Here is a 17,668-nt window from a genome sequence, read left to right as displayed (position 1 = left end):
ATTGCTGTGAGGTGAGAAAGAAAATACGAAGCATTGACTCTAATTTGAAGATTCTGGGTTTTGAAAGGAAGAACAATGTTTATATAGCAACTAGAGGGGGGAAATAGAAAGAGGAGTGCTTTTTTGCAACCACCTATTCCTGTGTCAAAGTCTAGTCCATGGCTGCTGATTAGGTTCTGTTGAAGCTCTTCCAGTGACCAGTTGTATGAACTTAGTCAACTTGTCAAGCCCTCTTGAGTTTCCAATCACTTTAAAGGCAGAAGAACAAAGCTGTGGGGTTTTTTTTGTTTGTTTTGTTTTTGTTTTTAATCTCACAGAGTTGTTAAATTTCATAAATATTTTAAAGAAGAAAATAATATTATTTTTAATTTTAGGTGTCTGTGTATATGTGTGTTTAGGAGAGATTTTAAATGTTATACTCTAGTGAGGCTTCAAAAAATATTTGGGGACTGAAAATAGAACAGTTTTACTTTCAACCTCATTGCTTGGTGCTATGGTCTAAATATTTGTATCTCCTCAAAATTCATATGTTGAAATCCTAACCCCTCAAAATGATAGTATCAGGAAATAATCTTTGAGAGGTGCTTAGATCATGAGGGTGGAGCCCTCATGGATGGGATTAGTGCCCTTATAAAAGAGGCTCCAGAGAGTTCCTTTGCCACTTCCACCATGTGAGGACACAGTGGGAAAGCAGAAAACATGAATCAGGAACAGGGCCCTCACCGGGGAACTCAACCCTGCTGCACCTTGATCTTGGGCTTCCTAGCATCCAGACTGTGAGCAATACATTTCTGTAGTTTATAAGCTACCCAGCCTGTGGTATTTTGTTATAGCAGCCTGAACATACTAAGATACTTGATCTTAAGCTAAAATTTGGATTTTGCAAAGAATATAAGAAAATGTTTAATTTCAGGTAAAACTATGTTTTTACTAAAAATATAGAAAACGTAGTACCTGATTACATGCTAGGCACTCATTAAATAATTATTAATTTACTCTATTCTTCAAATTTAAAGACGAAAAAATACTAGAGATTCTGTCAATCACATTGTACAGTTCTTTATATTTGAACTGTATTTTTTTAATCAGAGAGTTGATTTTAAGAAACAATAAAACTATGCCACAGAAAACTAGTGATATTGAGGTGTGTGATCAAGCCTAGGTAACTAGGACTAACTAGGTTAGTCAGTTGAAATTACTGGAAAATCTATTCATACATTGAACACTTATATGCCAGGCACAGTCCTAGGCACTATAGATACAGCCATGAATAAAAACTCCCCTCCTGTCATGAGCATACATTCTAGAGGGAGAGACAATTAACTAATAAGTTAATATATACTATGTCAGGGGAGATAATTGCCTTGAAGAAGAATAAAGCAGTATAAATGGTACAATTATAACATAAATTGGATAGTGGGTAATTATTGGGTGAGGTTGTTGCTGTTTTATAAGGAGGGCAGAGAAAGGCTCTCTGAATAGGGGGGGTCTGAGCAGAGGAACAGGACAAGGAGGATGGCTGAGGGAATGGTGCTCCAGGGAAAGGAAACGTCAAGTGCCAAGAGCCTGTTCTAGGAGCCTGTTGGGTATGTTTGAAGATGGGCAGGTCAGGGTTGGGGAGATGGTGTGCCATGGGCTGGAGGAGCTCCATGGGTGAGGGAATCACTTGGGAGCCAAGGTCAGGGAAATGGTGCATCGGTGTATCACATAAGGAAGTGACCTGAGAGGCCAGGTGAGCAACTGGGGAATTTCTCTAGGAGCGATGGGAAAGCGTTAGAAGGTTTTGAGCAGAAGATGAACTTGGTTTGAGTTGGTTATTGCAAAGCTCCACTCTAACTACCATGGGGAGAAAAGGCTGTCCTAGGGCAAGCATGAAATTGAGAGATAAAAACAAATGCAGCTTTCTTTTTTCCTTTTAAATACAGAATAAAAATGAAGCCATCCACCTAGGAGGTTTGCCCAAGTAATAGCACAGATAGATCTACTCTAAGAAATAGATAGTATTGGTTTGTAATTAGTAGCGCAGTAACTATTCATAGAGAAATAATCCAGCAGACACTAGTCAACCTCACTTATGTATTTGGTGAACCTTGCTCTGTAGCAGTTAGAATAAGAAGCACACCCTCCCCCTTTAGCCCCAACAAACTACAACAGATTATTGAGTTTAGGGTCCTAAAGAGTAATGCCATTATGCCATTTTATTGTAAAGAAAAAAATACATTGTAGTTATTTTTGTCAAGCTTTTAGGAACTGTTCAGTGCTTTAAATTCAGAACAGTGTGTGTTCCCCTTAAATGTTCATGGTTGGAACACATCTAACTCTATGCAATATTTAAACACCTTTTTGGCAGTGAAACTCATGGGACAGTGATCTCAAAGCTTCTCTCATCCTACATTTTATAGGCTACACATCAACTGATTTCAGAATTTAGGAGCAGCCATCTGTATTTTCTAGGCAGAATTTACAGAATAATTTTGCTTTGGAAAATGAGAAAAGTAAAGATTGCATGTGAGCCTAACAAAATACCATTCAATTTGCCTGATAATTTTTGCCAAGATTTTTGTCTTGAGGGCCGACCATAGAGCATTATTCCACACCCCCAGCTTTTGCAAACCACCCATCTTTTCCTAAGGGACCTTAACAGATGAAGCATTGAATTCTCTGCAGTCAGTGTTACCTCCCACCTGGGAAAAAGACAGCCCTGTAATTGAATCCCAGCATATGCATTGTCATCCCTCCTGCCTGTCCCTCTGGTGCTACAGCAAATTAAAAGATCTCTAAGCTCAGCCTGCCTTCCAGCTGCCAGCCCCTGGTAGACATGAGGGAGCCAGAAGGGACCAGGTGGAGCAGTTTTGAGTTGCATTAAACACACAGCACAAGGAGGTTGGCCGTAACTTCCCAATGAATATTTATACCAGCCCCATTTCTCATCTTGCTCTTTGGCATGGATCGGAGTGCTGAGCTCCTGCTGATTTCAAGGGCCCTGCATTGTGTTTGGACCTGCTCCGTGAAGTATTACGTCAGATGAGCAGTGGGCCCCAAGTTCCTATCACTAAGATGGCTGTTTGACTTTTTTTTTTTAGTGGAGACTATCATGTTATGGGGTCATAAGGGTGGGGCAGTGGGGGAGTTCCCTGATGTCTCCTGGCATTGCTGGCTGTTCTGTGAATTACACACAGGAAGCAACCATTGCTTCCTGTGGAGTGGAACTTTAATTGCTTGTATTAAGAGCGGCACAACACTCTGGTTGGTATATTGGTATATTACTGCATTTTCTTCATTGTTTTCTTAGAGGTTTTTTTTGTTTGTTTGGTAAAAGGTCAGGCACTTATCACAGGGCTCCCTCCTCACATTTCACATTCTGATCCCCCGTGGCAGGTGCTAACTTCCTTGCCTTCAAAGTGAATGGGTTGAGTAACCTCATAAAGATACAGAATGTCTTGGCATAGAAAGGGAGAGAGTACAGAATGCCTGTCTGTGGAGGACTCACAGTGTTATTTCGAGAGCCGTGTAAACCTGAGAAGATATTAGGAAAACCATCTACACACACACCCATTAACTTTTCCTAAGTAGTAGATCATAGACTTAGATTCCTGTTCCTCCTTCCCCATCCATATTGTTATCTAATAAAGCACATGCCATATGTGTATTTTAGGATCAGATTTCTAAAGAGAAATCATTTTTTCATTGTTTCATTGTGTGACACAATAAACTTTAGATCAGTGATAAAAAATGAACTTATTTACAAAACAGAAACAGACAGAAAACAAACTTAAGGGTACCAAAGGGGAAAGGTGGTGGGGAGGATAAATTAGGAATTTGGGAGTAGCATATATACACTACTATATATAAAATAGATATTTTATATATTTTATGTATAAAATAGATAAACAGTAAGGATCCACTACTGTAGAGCATAGGAAACTACACTCAATATTTTGTAATAACCTGAAAAAGAATATATATATATATATATCTGAATCACGTCACTGTACACACATATATAGGTGTATATATATACATATATATGTATATCTCAATCACTTCGCTGTACGCCTGAAACTAACACCACATTGTAAATCAACTATACTTCAATAAAAATTTTCAAAATTAAAATGTTTGAAATCCATCTCAAAAAAATAAAATTACCTTCTTAGATAACTAAATATAAATAATTAGAAAGAGGACTGTGATCATGAGAATCCAGCATAAGTTCTCTAAGCAAAAGCCATGCCAGAATAGCCTGACAGCAATACCAGAAAAGAGGAACAAAGGCCTGCATTATACTTAGCACATATGGCATTCAACAACGTGTGTCTCAAAGGCTCTTGATATATTTATGAGGAAAATACAGAAAAATAGAGACTGAAAGATAGTACTGCTATTAGCTCAATAACTATCTCCCAGTGATATAGATCTAAAGATATAACTCTAGTGCCTTCTTCAAGACCTGTCCTTGACATTGGCCTGTTCAACATGTTTATTGTGATTTGGCAATGAGCGCATGCTAGGAAAGTTTATGGGTGTCATGGCACAGGGAAAGAATACTTGGAACAGCAGAATCAGAATCTGACAGGACAAGATAAAACAGTGGACTCAATCCAACAAGATAGCATTTAAGAGGAACATATGAAAAGCTGTTCACTTAGGTTCCAAATGCCAACGGCATGTGTTGTGGCTGAGAGAAAACAGGGCTGTAAAGCATTACATGGGACAAATCATAGGGGTTTGGTTGGCTGGGTTTCAGTGTATGTTCATACTGTAAAGTGTCTGATAGCAAAGCTAGTGTACTCTTCAGTCTATACTGATGGGTCTGATAGCAAAGCTAGTGTACTCTTCAGTCTATACTGATGGGTCCAGAGTGATCCTTTTAATATTCCTGCCATGTTTTGCACCTTTAAGGCTCTGAGTTGGGACATTCCTCTTTGAGGTTTGAAGGGAAGTTATGGGAAAGAAAGTTTAGACTTACCCCATGTCAATGGGTTAAATTTCTTCCAGGACCAAAGTTGCATGGAAACCATGTATGGAAGACTTTCTGATTAATAAGTGAGTGGAAAATGAAATGGGCTTCCTCTTAAGAAAACAATTTTCTTGATACTACAGGTTTTCAAACAGACAAATCAGACATTTATTGACAGCATTGTAGAAGTGACTTTGGTAATAGCTAACATTCATAAAGATACACTGTGTGCCAAATTCTGTGTAATTTGCATGCGTGATCTTATTTCATTCACTCAGTAACCCTCCAGTGGGTATCATTAACTCCATTTTTGAGCCTAAAGTCCATTGACTGGTAAGTGATAGAGATGGAGTTTAAAACCCAGGTTTCAGCCTATAGTACAGGCCCTTAACATAGTACTCCCAGCCTTGCGCATAAAATGGTATTTTTGCATTCGAGGACATTGAATGTCCCTCAAGACTCCGAAATTCCATCATTTTCATAGGGAGCTATCTTTATTGTGTACATTATGCTAATGCTTTGCTCTTTTCAATTCAACATTCTAGCATTGAAAAACCCTCATTCAATCATCCAGTAAAATGTTTGATCCTTACTGGTAGAGTTTTTTCCTTAGAAAAAGAGTCTATATATTTCTTGGTATAATTAATGGTATTAGATGTTTTTATTGTGGCCGTATGGCTTTATTCTTCTGCTTACTGGAGGGAAATAATTTCCTGCTTCATTAACCATGGTTTGTAACTGATCTAACAGAAACTTGAGTCCTGTACTATTCAAATAACGGTTGGAGAATTCATTGGGCTTTTTTTCCTTTGTTTTCAAAGTAAAGGGGGGGGGGCTTTGAAAACCTAAATTTAGAGAAATGCTTTAGAGATACACTTTTTAAAAATTTACTCACATTTTTTGGGTGGGGAGACCATGTTTTATCTAAATAATCTGTTAAGAGTCGTAGTGAAGAAAGGGCCAGAGCTGTAGGACTCGTCTAGATCTGTAAGGAAGCCCTGGAAAGGAAGGACTGTAAAAGTGTCCAGAGAACAGTGTGTCCATGGCTTTATTTGCTGTTACTCCAGGGCCTGAGGTCACTCTGGCAGATGGGTCACTTGCACTGCAAGCATTCAGGCTGGCCTCAGGGACAGGCATGAGGTCACTGACAAATTGCAAGAATAGCTCCCATTATTCATGGCCCACTTCCCTGATCCTTGTTGATAGGGGTTTTCTTCCTCCAACATTTCCTTTTCTCTGCAGCAGAGCCCAGTTCTGATGATGTCTGCTGAAATGGGCTAGTGAGGGCCTCCTTCTGGGACTGTCTGGCCACCTGATCAGTGACATAGACACCGTGCAGCAGAGAGCATCCACATCTCCCAGCCTAACTGAGCCAGGGGAGAAACTGGCTCAGGACTGCAGCTGGGACAAGGGTTTCTTGGCTCCTAATCTGAAATGTGTTGGTTTAAGGTGGACGGATGTGCTTTTTCCAGAGAGTGGGAATTGGCACCCAGTAGTGACATGCCTATGACTTTCATCCAATCTAAGTTGACCAAATGGCTTTATTATATTTTTTCTCACACAGTGGTTTTCTGTATCCATGCAGGGCATCTTCCTCCCCACCCTCTTGCACGCTCATGGGTGCGCGCGCACACACACACACACACACACACACACACCTCACTCATTTGGGAGTTCTAACATTGCACATGCAGATATGAAACCTTCCATACACATTGACATCACAGTGCTAATCCCCGTCTCCCTCCACCCATCCCTTTGCTCTCCTACTAGCCTCCAAGCTCTCAGAAGATACTTTCTGGATTCCTAGAAATGTCCCTGAACTTCCTGGATGCTCAAGCAGTGTTTGTTGAACCAGAGTACTCTTGACTCCGAGTTACTCAAATCACTTCATCAGCATTTTTCCTATTCCTATTTTATTATTCATCCTTAGCACTCACTAAGTACCCCACACAATTCTAAGTGTAGAGGAAAAAAGCAATGAATAGAAAATAATCCCTACCCTAATGCAACCTATACTCTCATTATTTAAGTAAAAGCTGATTTTGTTATTCCAATTTTTCAGCTAAGGAGGATGAAAAGGCTTATATTACATAAAAAAGGAAGTTATGAGTAAAGCAAATACCTGAACTCTTGCCCTTAAATGCATTCTGACGGTCCAAATGAAAATTGGCTAGTTAGGCAGACTCTGAGAGCTTGGGACACAGAGCCCTGCATACACACTGTACACTTTATGCAAAGAGAAAAGCTGGCATGGGAGTGAATGCCTTTGAAAGTCTAGGATGTTTTTTCATTTCTTGGGTCATGAAGAATTGGTGGAATCTCAGCCTGTAAATAAACAGTCTATGACTCATTACCAGGCTCTGTGCAGAAGGAATCATGGTTTCTGAGTTACAGGAGACTAAATGCACAAGTATAAAGCATGCTCTTCCTTGGGTTTGAAGAGGATATTTAAGTCTGCTAGAAATAAATTCCACCTGTGCTACAGAAGAATGCAGACAAGAAGCAAGAAAACAGCTGCATGTGACCTGCAAGTCTTCTTTTCTTTTTTTTTTAAAGAGTTTTTGTGTTTATGGATAAGTTTGTTTTTTATATTGTCCAGAAAGATGCTAGTATTCACATGGCCTTATGACATGGGTTGAAAGTGACATCTTGGAAGATAAAAAGGGGCACCTTTATACATATATATACATTCTTTTAAAAATTCTTTTCCAGTGAGGTTTATCACAGGATACTGAATATAATTCTCTGTGCTATTTAGAAAGGGGTCTCCTTTAAATATGGTAATGTAGATTTGTCAGAGTAGAAGCTTATATTGAGTTGAGTAGTTTTTGAAAACCATTCAAAATGTTTTATTGCAAGAATATGCATTCCTAATTGTGGTTTCACAGTGTGAAAAAATTAAAGCCACTTTTAAAAATGGGAAACATATAATGTGACAGAAAGAACCTGGGCTCTGGCATCAAATAGACTTGAGTTCAAGTCTTGGTGCTGCTACTTTCAACCTATGAGGTCTTTCTTGGGCATGCTGTATATCCTCTCTGAGTCTCAATTTCTTTATCTATAAAATATGGAAAATAATATGCACATCAGTGTGTTAATGTAAAGATTAACAGAGAGGATATATTTGAAGTACCAAGCGTAGGCTGTGTCTTACAATATGTACTCAGTAAAAACTGGTAGCTGTTAAACATTTTCTGCTGTTGAACTCTAAGGTAAACTTTATATTTTATATGTTACATATTGTATGAACTAGACTTAAAAAGAATCTGAAGTTTAACATACAAAAGGAAGTACAGGAATATCCTTACGGTATAGTTTATAGTTTATAGCAATAATGTATGGTTTATAGCAATAATGCATGCCTATTCTCTACAGGCTCTATTAATTGTAAGAAATATCAACCCATTAAAATAAATTCAAGCAAAGGAGACTTACTGTACAGAGCCAGATAATTGCATTTTGGCTTCCTGGAAACTGGAATGTAAGATACAAAGGCTATCTTTCTTTTGTTTTCCAGGAGTGACATATTCCTGCTCCTCTCTGTAGTGTGGGCTCCATCCTTTCATTCCTGACTGATTTTCCTTCTTCACGTTGCATGTGGCTCAGATTGGCTGTGAGCCCCTACACTACCTTGCAGTTTCAGTAATACTACCAACTAGATGCTTCCCCTAGAACCCCTTCTTTGAATTCATCAAAACCCAGCTAACAATTTCTGAGAAAATTTTCTAGACTCTTTAAGTAAGTTCACAGTATTAATAGTAACAACACTCCCTGCCCTACTCCTTAGAAAACTCGCCTCTATAATCTCCCATCGACCCATCTTGGGTTTAGTAATCCTGTGGCGCAGGCACCCTGTGCGCCAACAACCACTGCTAACATCAATCCTCCAACGGATTTTTTTCATGCCTCCCCAGATCAACAACCCTCGATGCCTCCTCATTGCCTGTGGGTCAAGAATAAACTCCCTGGCGGTCCAGTGGTTAAGACTCTGCGCTTTCACTGCAGGGGGCGCTGGTTTGATCCCTGGTCGGGGAACTAAGATCCCACATGCCGCATGGCACGGTCAAAAAAACCCAGAAAAACAAAAAAAGAGGGATAAACTCCTCAAGTTTGACAGCACATTCCCCTGGCACCCTAAAATGAACTTAGTGTGATGAAACCTCTCTGGCCAAAGGTTTCTGTCTTGCTTTGGCCTCTGCTCCTGAATGCTCCCCTCTGAGGGCCCCATCCACCTCCTAACTCTTACGGAGCCTCTTACCTTCTACGCAGCATTTATCCCAACCACTTATCGAATTTCTATGCAACTCCTTCAGGCATAACCCAGTAGTGGACACGTGGTAAAGCTGGAAAAACCTATTCATATGTCTCCCAAGCCCCACAAGCCTCTGGTCAGAGGGAGGGAACGCAGCTCTCAATGACCTTGTCCAGGATGTGGCCCCAGGCTCTGTCTGGATACTTAATGTACTGTAGTTTTCTATGCATAGGATCTGCTTTCTCATTTAGATCATAAATTTCTTTGAGGGTAGGACCATGGTTTCTCCATTTAGCAAGCCTAACACCTGTGACAGTACTTTGCATGTAATAAGCAATTATTCATTTATTAGTTCAATTAAACTAAAAATATTTCTGTTGGGTGGGTTCGGTAGGAGAAGATAAAATCATGAGCATTCGTTGTTTACCGTAATTAAGCCTGTTATCAGGAGTGTGCTACCGATAATACTTTTGGGGGTTCCTACTATTCTCCTCTCCTCTGTGTCTTTTTTATCCGATTGCTATAAAGATTTCTCTTTATCTTATTTTAAGAATTTGACTGTAATGTGCTGTATGTATGAATGTATGTACGAATGTATGTATGAATGTAATGTGCTGTAATGTGTAAGGTTTGGTTTTCTTTTTTTTTTTCTCATTTATTATGTTTCAGGGCTTTATGGGTTGCTGTTTATTATCAAATTTGGCCATTATTTATTCTGAAATTATTCTGTCTCTTTCCCTTTCTTGCTTTCTAATAATATTCCACAGGTTACTTTTACTTTATTCAATATTTTCCCCAATATTTTGTCTGTTTGCTTCAGTTTGAATAACTTCTACTGGCCCAGTTTCAGATTTACTGAATTTTTTTTTTTTTTTTTTTGCAGTGCCTTGAAGTCCATCCAAAGACTATTTTTTTATTTAATATATTATAATACTCATTCTAGAACTTTCATTTGGCTCTATTTTGCAGTTTTCATTTTTTTCTATATGCGATATTTAGATGTAATACATACACGTTATATTCATAATTACACATACATATAAAATATATATGGCACATATGTATATATGCCATATATGTATATATCTATATACGTGGCATATTTATATGTTTATACCTTGTGTACATATCTTTTCCTATAAATTATTTCACATATACACCATAGTTTTTTAAATCCTTGTCTGCTAATTCCAAATCCTGAGTCATCTACAGGTCTGTTTCTATTTACTGTGTTTTCTCTCTACTATGGGTCATATATTCCTGCTTCTTGTTATGACTCAAGATGTCATTCTGAACATTATGTAAAAAATAATTTATAGTATTCTGAAAATCATGTATTTATAGTTTTCTGAAGATTGTGTACAGAAACTCAGTAGAGACTGAAGCATGGTATTTGTTTTGTTTTATTTCCCAAAGTGTCTAAGTCGTTTGTTCTGGCTGACTGTGAAAACAAGGGTCTGAGCATTCAGATTCCTTTTGGAGTTGAGTTGAGCTGGAGCGGGACTGTGAATAACCCAACTTCCAACCTCCTGAACAGCCACTGTTTTGGTAGTTCATGTTTGAACTAGAAAGGCATTGACTGATGTTTCAGATATTTTTGATTCATGTTTTTATTTATTATTGGCAAGGCCCTTGTACCTGTAACTTTGGTAAATTCACCCATTAGTTCTCATAGGGTTTTTCTTAATGGATTTCTCAGAATATTTTACATAAACAATTATGTTACCTGTGAATTAACAGGGTTTTTTTTATACAGCAGGTCCTTATTAGTTAACTATTTTATTGAATTAACAATTTTTCTTTCTAAGCTTTACCCCTTTTACTTATTCATTTTTGTTTTCTCCCACTGACTAAGAGTGCCAATAAAATGTCGTGTTGAAGTGGGAAAAAGAGATACTCTTGCCTTAGTTCTGATCTTTCTTTAATGAGAAATCATTCAATATTTCATCATGACATAAGATGTAGATTTTTCAAGAATGGTCTTTATCATATGGGAGGCAAATGCTTCTTTTCCTAGTTTTCTGAGAGTTGTATCATGAATGGATAATGAATATTGTCAAATGCATTTTACACCCATTGAAAGTATATTCTGTTAATATATTGAATTACATTTATTGATTTTTAAGTGTTAACTCAACTTGAATTCTTGGAATAAAACACACCTGGTCATCATATATTACCCTTTTCATTGCTGGATTTTATTTGATGATAGTTTTTGAAATATTGTTTCATCTATGTTCATGAGAAATATAAATCCATAATTTTTTTTTTCTTGGAATTGCCTTTGGCAGACTTTGGATCAGGGTAATTCTGGTCTCTTACAGTGGAGTGAAAAGTGTTACCTCCTATTTTTTTCTAAAAGAATTTATGAAAGATGGCTGTTATTTTTCCTTAAATGTTTGCTAGCATTCACTAATGTGACCATATGGCCATGGAGTTTTTTTAAATGTTTAATTATGAATTCAATTTCTTTAATTGGTATAGGACAGTTTTTAAAAGTTGTTATAAGTTTTTATAGTTTGTGTCTTTCAAGAAAGTCTGATTTTATCTAAATTATTGAATTATTTGGCATAATATTGTTCATAATATTCTCTTATCATCCTTTTTAATATCTTCAGTATCTCTAATGATCATCTTCTGGATTTGTAAATTGTCTCTGTTGTTCATAGATTTTCTATTTCAGTGATTTCTGCTTTTTATTGTTTCCTGTCTTTTACTTACTTTGGGTTCAGTTGCCTTTCTGTCACTGGTTTCTTAAGGTAGAAACTTAGATCACAGATTCTAAACCCTTCTTTTCTTATGTAACCGTTTAAAGATATAAATTTCTCACTAACCACTGCTTTATTTGCATATGACCAATTTTGATTTGGTTTTTCCTAAGATTTTATTTTTCAGGGTAGTTTAACACTTACAGCAAAGTTGAACAGTAGGTACAGAGATTTTCCATCTACCCCCTGCCCTGCACATGCGTAACCTCCCCTATTATCAGCATCACTCACCGGAATGCTGCATTTGTTACCAAGGATGAACCTACACTGAAAGTACATAGTTTACCTTAGTGTTAATTCTTGGTGCTGTACATTCTGTGAGTTTGCATGATGTATAATGACATACATCTTTCATTACAATATCATACAGAGTATTTTCACTGTCCTAAAAATTCTCTGTGCTCTGCCTATTCATCCCCACCCCAATCCCACCCCTGGCAACTATTCTTTGTGCTGTTGTTGTCACATATACTTTTATCCTATATCATAAATTACACAGTTCACTGTCTTTCATGAATTAAGAGAAAAATAAGATAATCTTTTGTATTTACCTACAAATTTACCTTTCTGTCACTCTTCATTCCTTCCTGTAGATCTGAGTTTTTGTATGGTTATTACAAATAACAAACAAATGAGGAAGCTTAGCTATCATGGAAGCTTTACTTATTTATTAACTTTTAATGGACCGTCACGTTCACCTGATTAACCAAAAAGTCTTAGCTGTGGGTTTCAATTCCTATTATTGTGAGATCACCTGCATGTTCAGTAGAGTGATATACAGAGTTTATTAAGAAAGCATTGCTGAAATTTCAACTTTTTCTCTGTTGCTTCCTGCTCCAACAGGTCTATGGAAATGCAGGACCTAGCGAGTCCTCATCCTCTTGTTGGAGGTGGCGATACTCCTGGTAGCTCCAAACTGGAGAAAGCTAATCTCAGCAGCACATCGGTCACCACAAACGGGACAGGAGGTAAGTGTACAACCCTGAAGACACCCAGAATCACATTTCAAACTTCGTTGTGGCTTTACATGTTAGGAATCTGCTAGTAAATAAATATTATATCTCATAAGCAATAACATCACAGCATCATACTCAAGTAATATATAGTTAATGGATTATTTATTGTTCTGTTGATTTTCTTGAAATTTTTGCTCCTCCTCTATAGCTGGAAGCATTCAGAAAGAATAGATAGCCCCGAGCAACATTTTGAAGGCCTTTAGCAAGGCTTCCTTTTTGTATTTGCCCTTGTACATATTTTTCAAAATGTAAAAAATGTGGCCCAAGGATTTACTCTCTGATCTTACTCAACAACAACAAAAATAGAAAATGGAAAAGAAATTCTATTAGTTTTTGGTTTTATTTTGAATTTTAAGAGAAAGTCTACTCCAAAATTTTTCTTAAAAATGGTTTTTCTTAAAAATGGTTTTGGGAATGGAAAAATGTCCATATCTGCTGCATTTTCTTTTCAAAGAGAGAAATACCTAACATGTATTTAAAATAGGAATTGAATTTTTTCTAGATACCTTTTCATATGATTAACTCATAATTATGCCACAACATATGGCAACAATAATAACTATTTCAAATATTTCACCCTATTGTTTTTATAAAATGCATTCAACCTGTCAGAAAATACGATCTGATTTTTGCATCAGAATATGTATACGTAGAAAGCCTATACATATATATATATACATATATACACATATATAAGCTGCATTTTCAATTACTCACAATTATTTTGAAGTTTTGTAGATTTAGTTGTTTTTGTCGAGTGAAAAATTACTTGAAAATTGCTTTAATTTGTAAGCTATTCATATTATTAGATATCAGCATTTGCCACATCATATTTTCTTTTAAATTTTCAGTAAATATTTATTAAATCGATACACCTCTTTCCACTTATTTTAGAGTAACTGTGAAATCTAAAATTTTCTTTGTAAAGTTGTGTGGATTGCAACTTGCCTGTATTTAATAATGTTTTACATAAAACCCTTTGTAAATTAACATTTTCCTTGTTTTATAGTGTTTGTCTCTAAACATGCATCTATAATTTTGGCTAATTAATTATAGGATTGCAAATTTATAAGATTGTTTAGTGATAACTTGTGGAGTAAGAACATTTATATTTAAACCTTAACTTGGGTGCAAATAATAAGATTTAAAAAAAAAAAAAATGCACTCTGAAATCAGACTTTGAAGGTCACTAATCACCATGTATGTATATTTAACTGAACTAAAACATACCTGATAAACTAAAATGTAAAAGTCATACCATGCAGTTATAATTTTGGCAAAAGGGTCAGAAACCAGTACAAGCACTGAAGACTATTCTCGTACACTGAGCAGGCATTCAGACAATGAACCCTTATGCTGTTCCTGTTCTCAGGGGACAACATGACTGTTTTAAACACTGCAGACTGGTTGCTGAGTTGCAACACCCCCTCCTCCGCAACAAGTATGAGAGATGATGGTACACTGCATGTGTTTGGGTGTGTGGATTTGCCCTTCTGGTTTGCTTTCTGTTGCTATTTCTGTTTGCACTCTCTTTTCTGTGTTCAGTACTTGTTATAAAAAAAAAAAAAAAGGAGACATGAACACACCTTTTAGTTGTTTATTGATAACAGTTGGCTATGTTTTTCTTATCAACTAGTATTCTAATCTTAGGTCAGTAGTATTCTTTTCTTAGTGTTTTCATAATTTTGCACAAACGGGTGCATCTACTATTTTTCTATCAGTTTATTAAGTGATAATTCAACACAACTGTCACGTCAATGAGCAGTTGAAGCAGATTGCGCCTCTGTACAAACTCAACCTCCAAAGCCTACAGGCTTTCATAAATTAAATTAAATTCATAACATGGCAAAATGATATTTCCTATTTTACAGACTTTAATAAATATTCCAATTAAAATACCTAAAGTAATATTAACATTTAAAAATCCATCATTTAAAAAATTACCAGTGATGAAAGCTATACATTTAAAATTATAAATTAATATTAAATCTCTTAAAATGTTTTGAACTATATGTATTAACTACATTCCTATATTTATATATATATAATATAAATAAACTTTTTCCCAAACCAAAAGTTAATATGCTATCAAAATTTAAAAATTAAAACAAAACCACATAAAACTTCTGTAGAACCACCCAATTCTAGCATTAAAAAGAAGAGCTCACGACCTGTTAGAAATGTGCATTACAAGCAAGCAGTTAGAATAGGCACAGTTTGCCTGGACCTTGCTGTATGTAGATTAAATTAGAATATAAGACCAGTGGATGAAAAGTACTCCATTATGCCCGTTATTTAAATTTTTATCGTTTTAGTTTCTTTTTTTTTAACGCCACACTTAAAATATACTTTTCATACTTAAAAAATATGTTGCCAGAATTTAGTTGCTCTTAATTCTCACTCAAGGGTCTTTTTTTGCAAAAAACCAGACAGGAAATGTTTTAGGCTTTGTAGGCTATGCTGTCTCTCTCTGTCTCATCTATGCAGCTCTGTCGCTGTAGCTCAGATGCAGCCATAGGCAATACATAAATGAATGAGAGTCGTCAGGTTCTAATAAAACTTGATTTATGGACCCTGAAATTTAAATTTCATATAATTATCACATGTCACAAAATATTCTAATTTTGATTTTTTTTTTAAACATTTAAGATGTAAAAAACATTCTTAGCTCACTGGCTCTTGTTCTATTCTGACATATTAATGTAACATAAGCAACTTTACAATAGTGAATATATACAATCAATATTTAGTAATTTACATCTAATATCCAACAGAAAAATTTTTTTAAGTGTAAAACATCAAGTTTTCCTTGTTCTTAGTATAAATGTTTAAGAGTTGTGTGACCATGTGGGAAAAAAAAGGACTTCTGTGTCAGGAAGACCATGGATCTGAAACCTGGCACTACATTTACTAGCTGTGTCATCTTGGACAAGTTACTTAACCTCTCTGAGCTTTAATTCTTTTCTACAAAAGAAGGATAATAATACTTTACTGGCAAAGCTTTTGTTTTAAATCATATAATGTATGTAAATTTGGGGCAATATAAACCAATATATTTTCCTTAATTAATAATTCAATAATAATTAGGCAACAGCTTTTTAAGGAAAATGGAAACATGCAGTGTGTTAAAAGACCCTCCAGTGTTTGGTCAGATAATAAATTTTTCTGCATTTAGAACATGTAAACTGGCCACAGTTTATTATTATTATAATAAAACAAAAGACAAAAGCAAAAGCTAATTTAGTGGCTTTTCAAGATCTTTCCATTAACTTAGATTTTCAAAAAGATAATTTTGATAGTTTTTACTGATACAAATGAGTCAATAGTATCACCTTAATATCCTACCCTACTACCTTGGTGCTGTTTAAATATATTACATTACTCCTTAAAAGTAATTTTTAAAGGGGTTCATCACCTTAATCCTAATTCTGTAATTACATCTGCAGATTTATATTAGAACCTAGATTTTCCTTTCAAATTTTTGTCACTTGTGAAATTGTTAAAATGAAGAACTGTCAATAAAAATATAATAAATATAATCATATCTTAGCATACAGATCAGTGGTCAACAAACTTTTTTTGTAAAAGGTCAGATAGTAAATATTTTCAGCTTTGCAGGCCATATGGTCTCTGTTGTAACTATTGAGCTGTGCTTTCATTGCACAAATGGAGCCATAGACAATAGTTAAACAAATGAGCTTGACCATATTCAAATAAAACTTGATCAATGAACACTGAAATTCGAATTTCGTAAAATTTTTATGTCACAAAATTTTATTCTTCTTTGATATTTTTCAACTATTTAAAAATGTAAGAGTCATTCTTAGCTCATGGGCTATACAAAAACAGACCGTGGGGTAGACTTGGCACTTGAGATGTAGTTTGCCAACCCAGATATAGATTCATGTATGCTACTTCATGTATATGTATATACATGCATGTAAATGCATGCCAATCATGTGAAAAGTTACTTCCATATATAAGTGAGATTCTAATTTCCCTAATGGTGTCAAGATACATGATTAACTATACTTTATATACAAAATACTTAGATTTATTGGAAGTGCTTAGGATAGGGTCTAAATGTGAATTTTCACTTTCTAACTTAAAATGTATCAGGTTCCTATTATATGCCAGGTTCTGTGCTAGGAAATGGGAACCCAATGACCTATAGAACATGATACTAGCCATCAAGGGACCAAAAGTCTAGCAGAGGGAAACAGAAAAGAAAATAATGAGTGAATAATGTGTTCAAGGTGGGTGCACAGCAGAGGGAGGGAATATTTGATTCTACATGGAGATTAAGAAAATACTTCAAAGAGAAGATTTGGGGGAACCAAGATCAGACATTCTGATTTGGGGGAACCAAGATCAGACATTCTGATTGGGTTTATGGTGTTTTCTATATTTGAAATCTGTAGAGCATAGAAAAGAATCTCCCAGAGTTTTTAATATATAGATGATTGATTCACATGGGATGAATTTGTTTCTGAGTATTATGTGTCTGTGCAGTAGAACCAGCTACTACTGTGGCTCTACTCCTTTTAGATTTTCTTTCTGGAATGAAAGCCGTAAATTGGAAGCATCATCAAATTATTTTACAAAACTAAATACTTCATGGATATTTAGAAATGAAAGACACTTGGTGCTCATAGGTTTTTGAGTGAAA

At 35.8% G+C, this 17,668-nt stretch overlaps 1 protein-coding gene across 1 annotated transcript in view; it reads left to right on the top strand.

Annotated features, from left to right (window-relative positions):
• The window catches only part of EYA4 (EYA transcriptional coactivator and phosphatase 4), a 261,282-nt gene that overhangs the window by 178,127 nt on the left and 65,487 nt on the right, over positions 1-17,668 (top strand). Inside the window, exon 4 of the mRNA XM_027079485.1 lies at positions 12,827-12,951. Within this exon, the coding sequence (XP_026935286.1) occupies positions 12,827-12,951 (125 nt within the window). The remainder of the gene's footprint in view (positions 1-12,826; positions 12,952-17,668) is intronic.

The sequence above is a fragment of the Aethalodelphis obliquidens genome, unplaced genomic scaffold, assembly GCF_003676395.1.
Source record: "Aethalodelphis obliquidens isolate GAN/ISIS:26980383/991018 unplaced genomic scaffold, ASM367639v1 scaffold3, whole genome shotgun sequence".
NCBI classification, from domain to species: domain Eukaryota; kingdom Metazoa; phylum Chordata; class Mammalia; order Artiodactyla; family Delphinidae; genus Aethalodelphis; species Aethalodelphis obliquidens.
The sequence above is the reverse complement of the archived record's forward strand: the minus strand, read 5'-3'. Positions and strand labels throughout refer to the sequence as shown.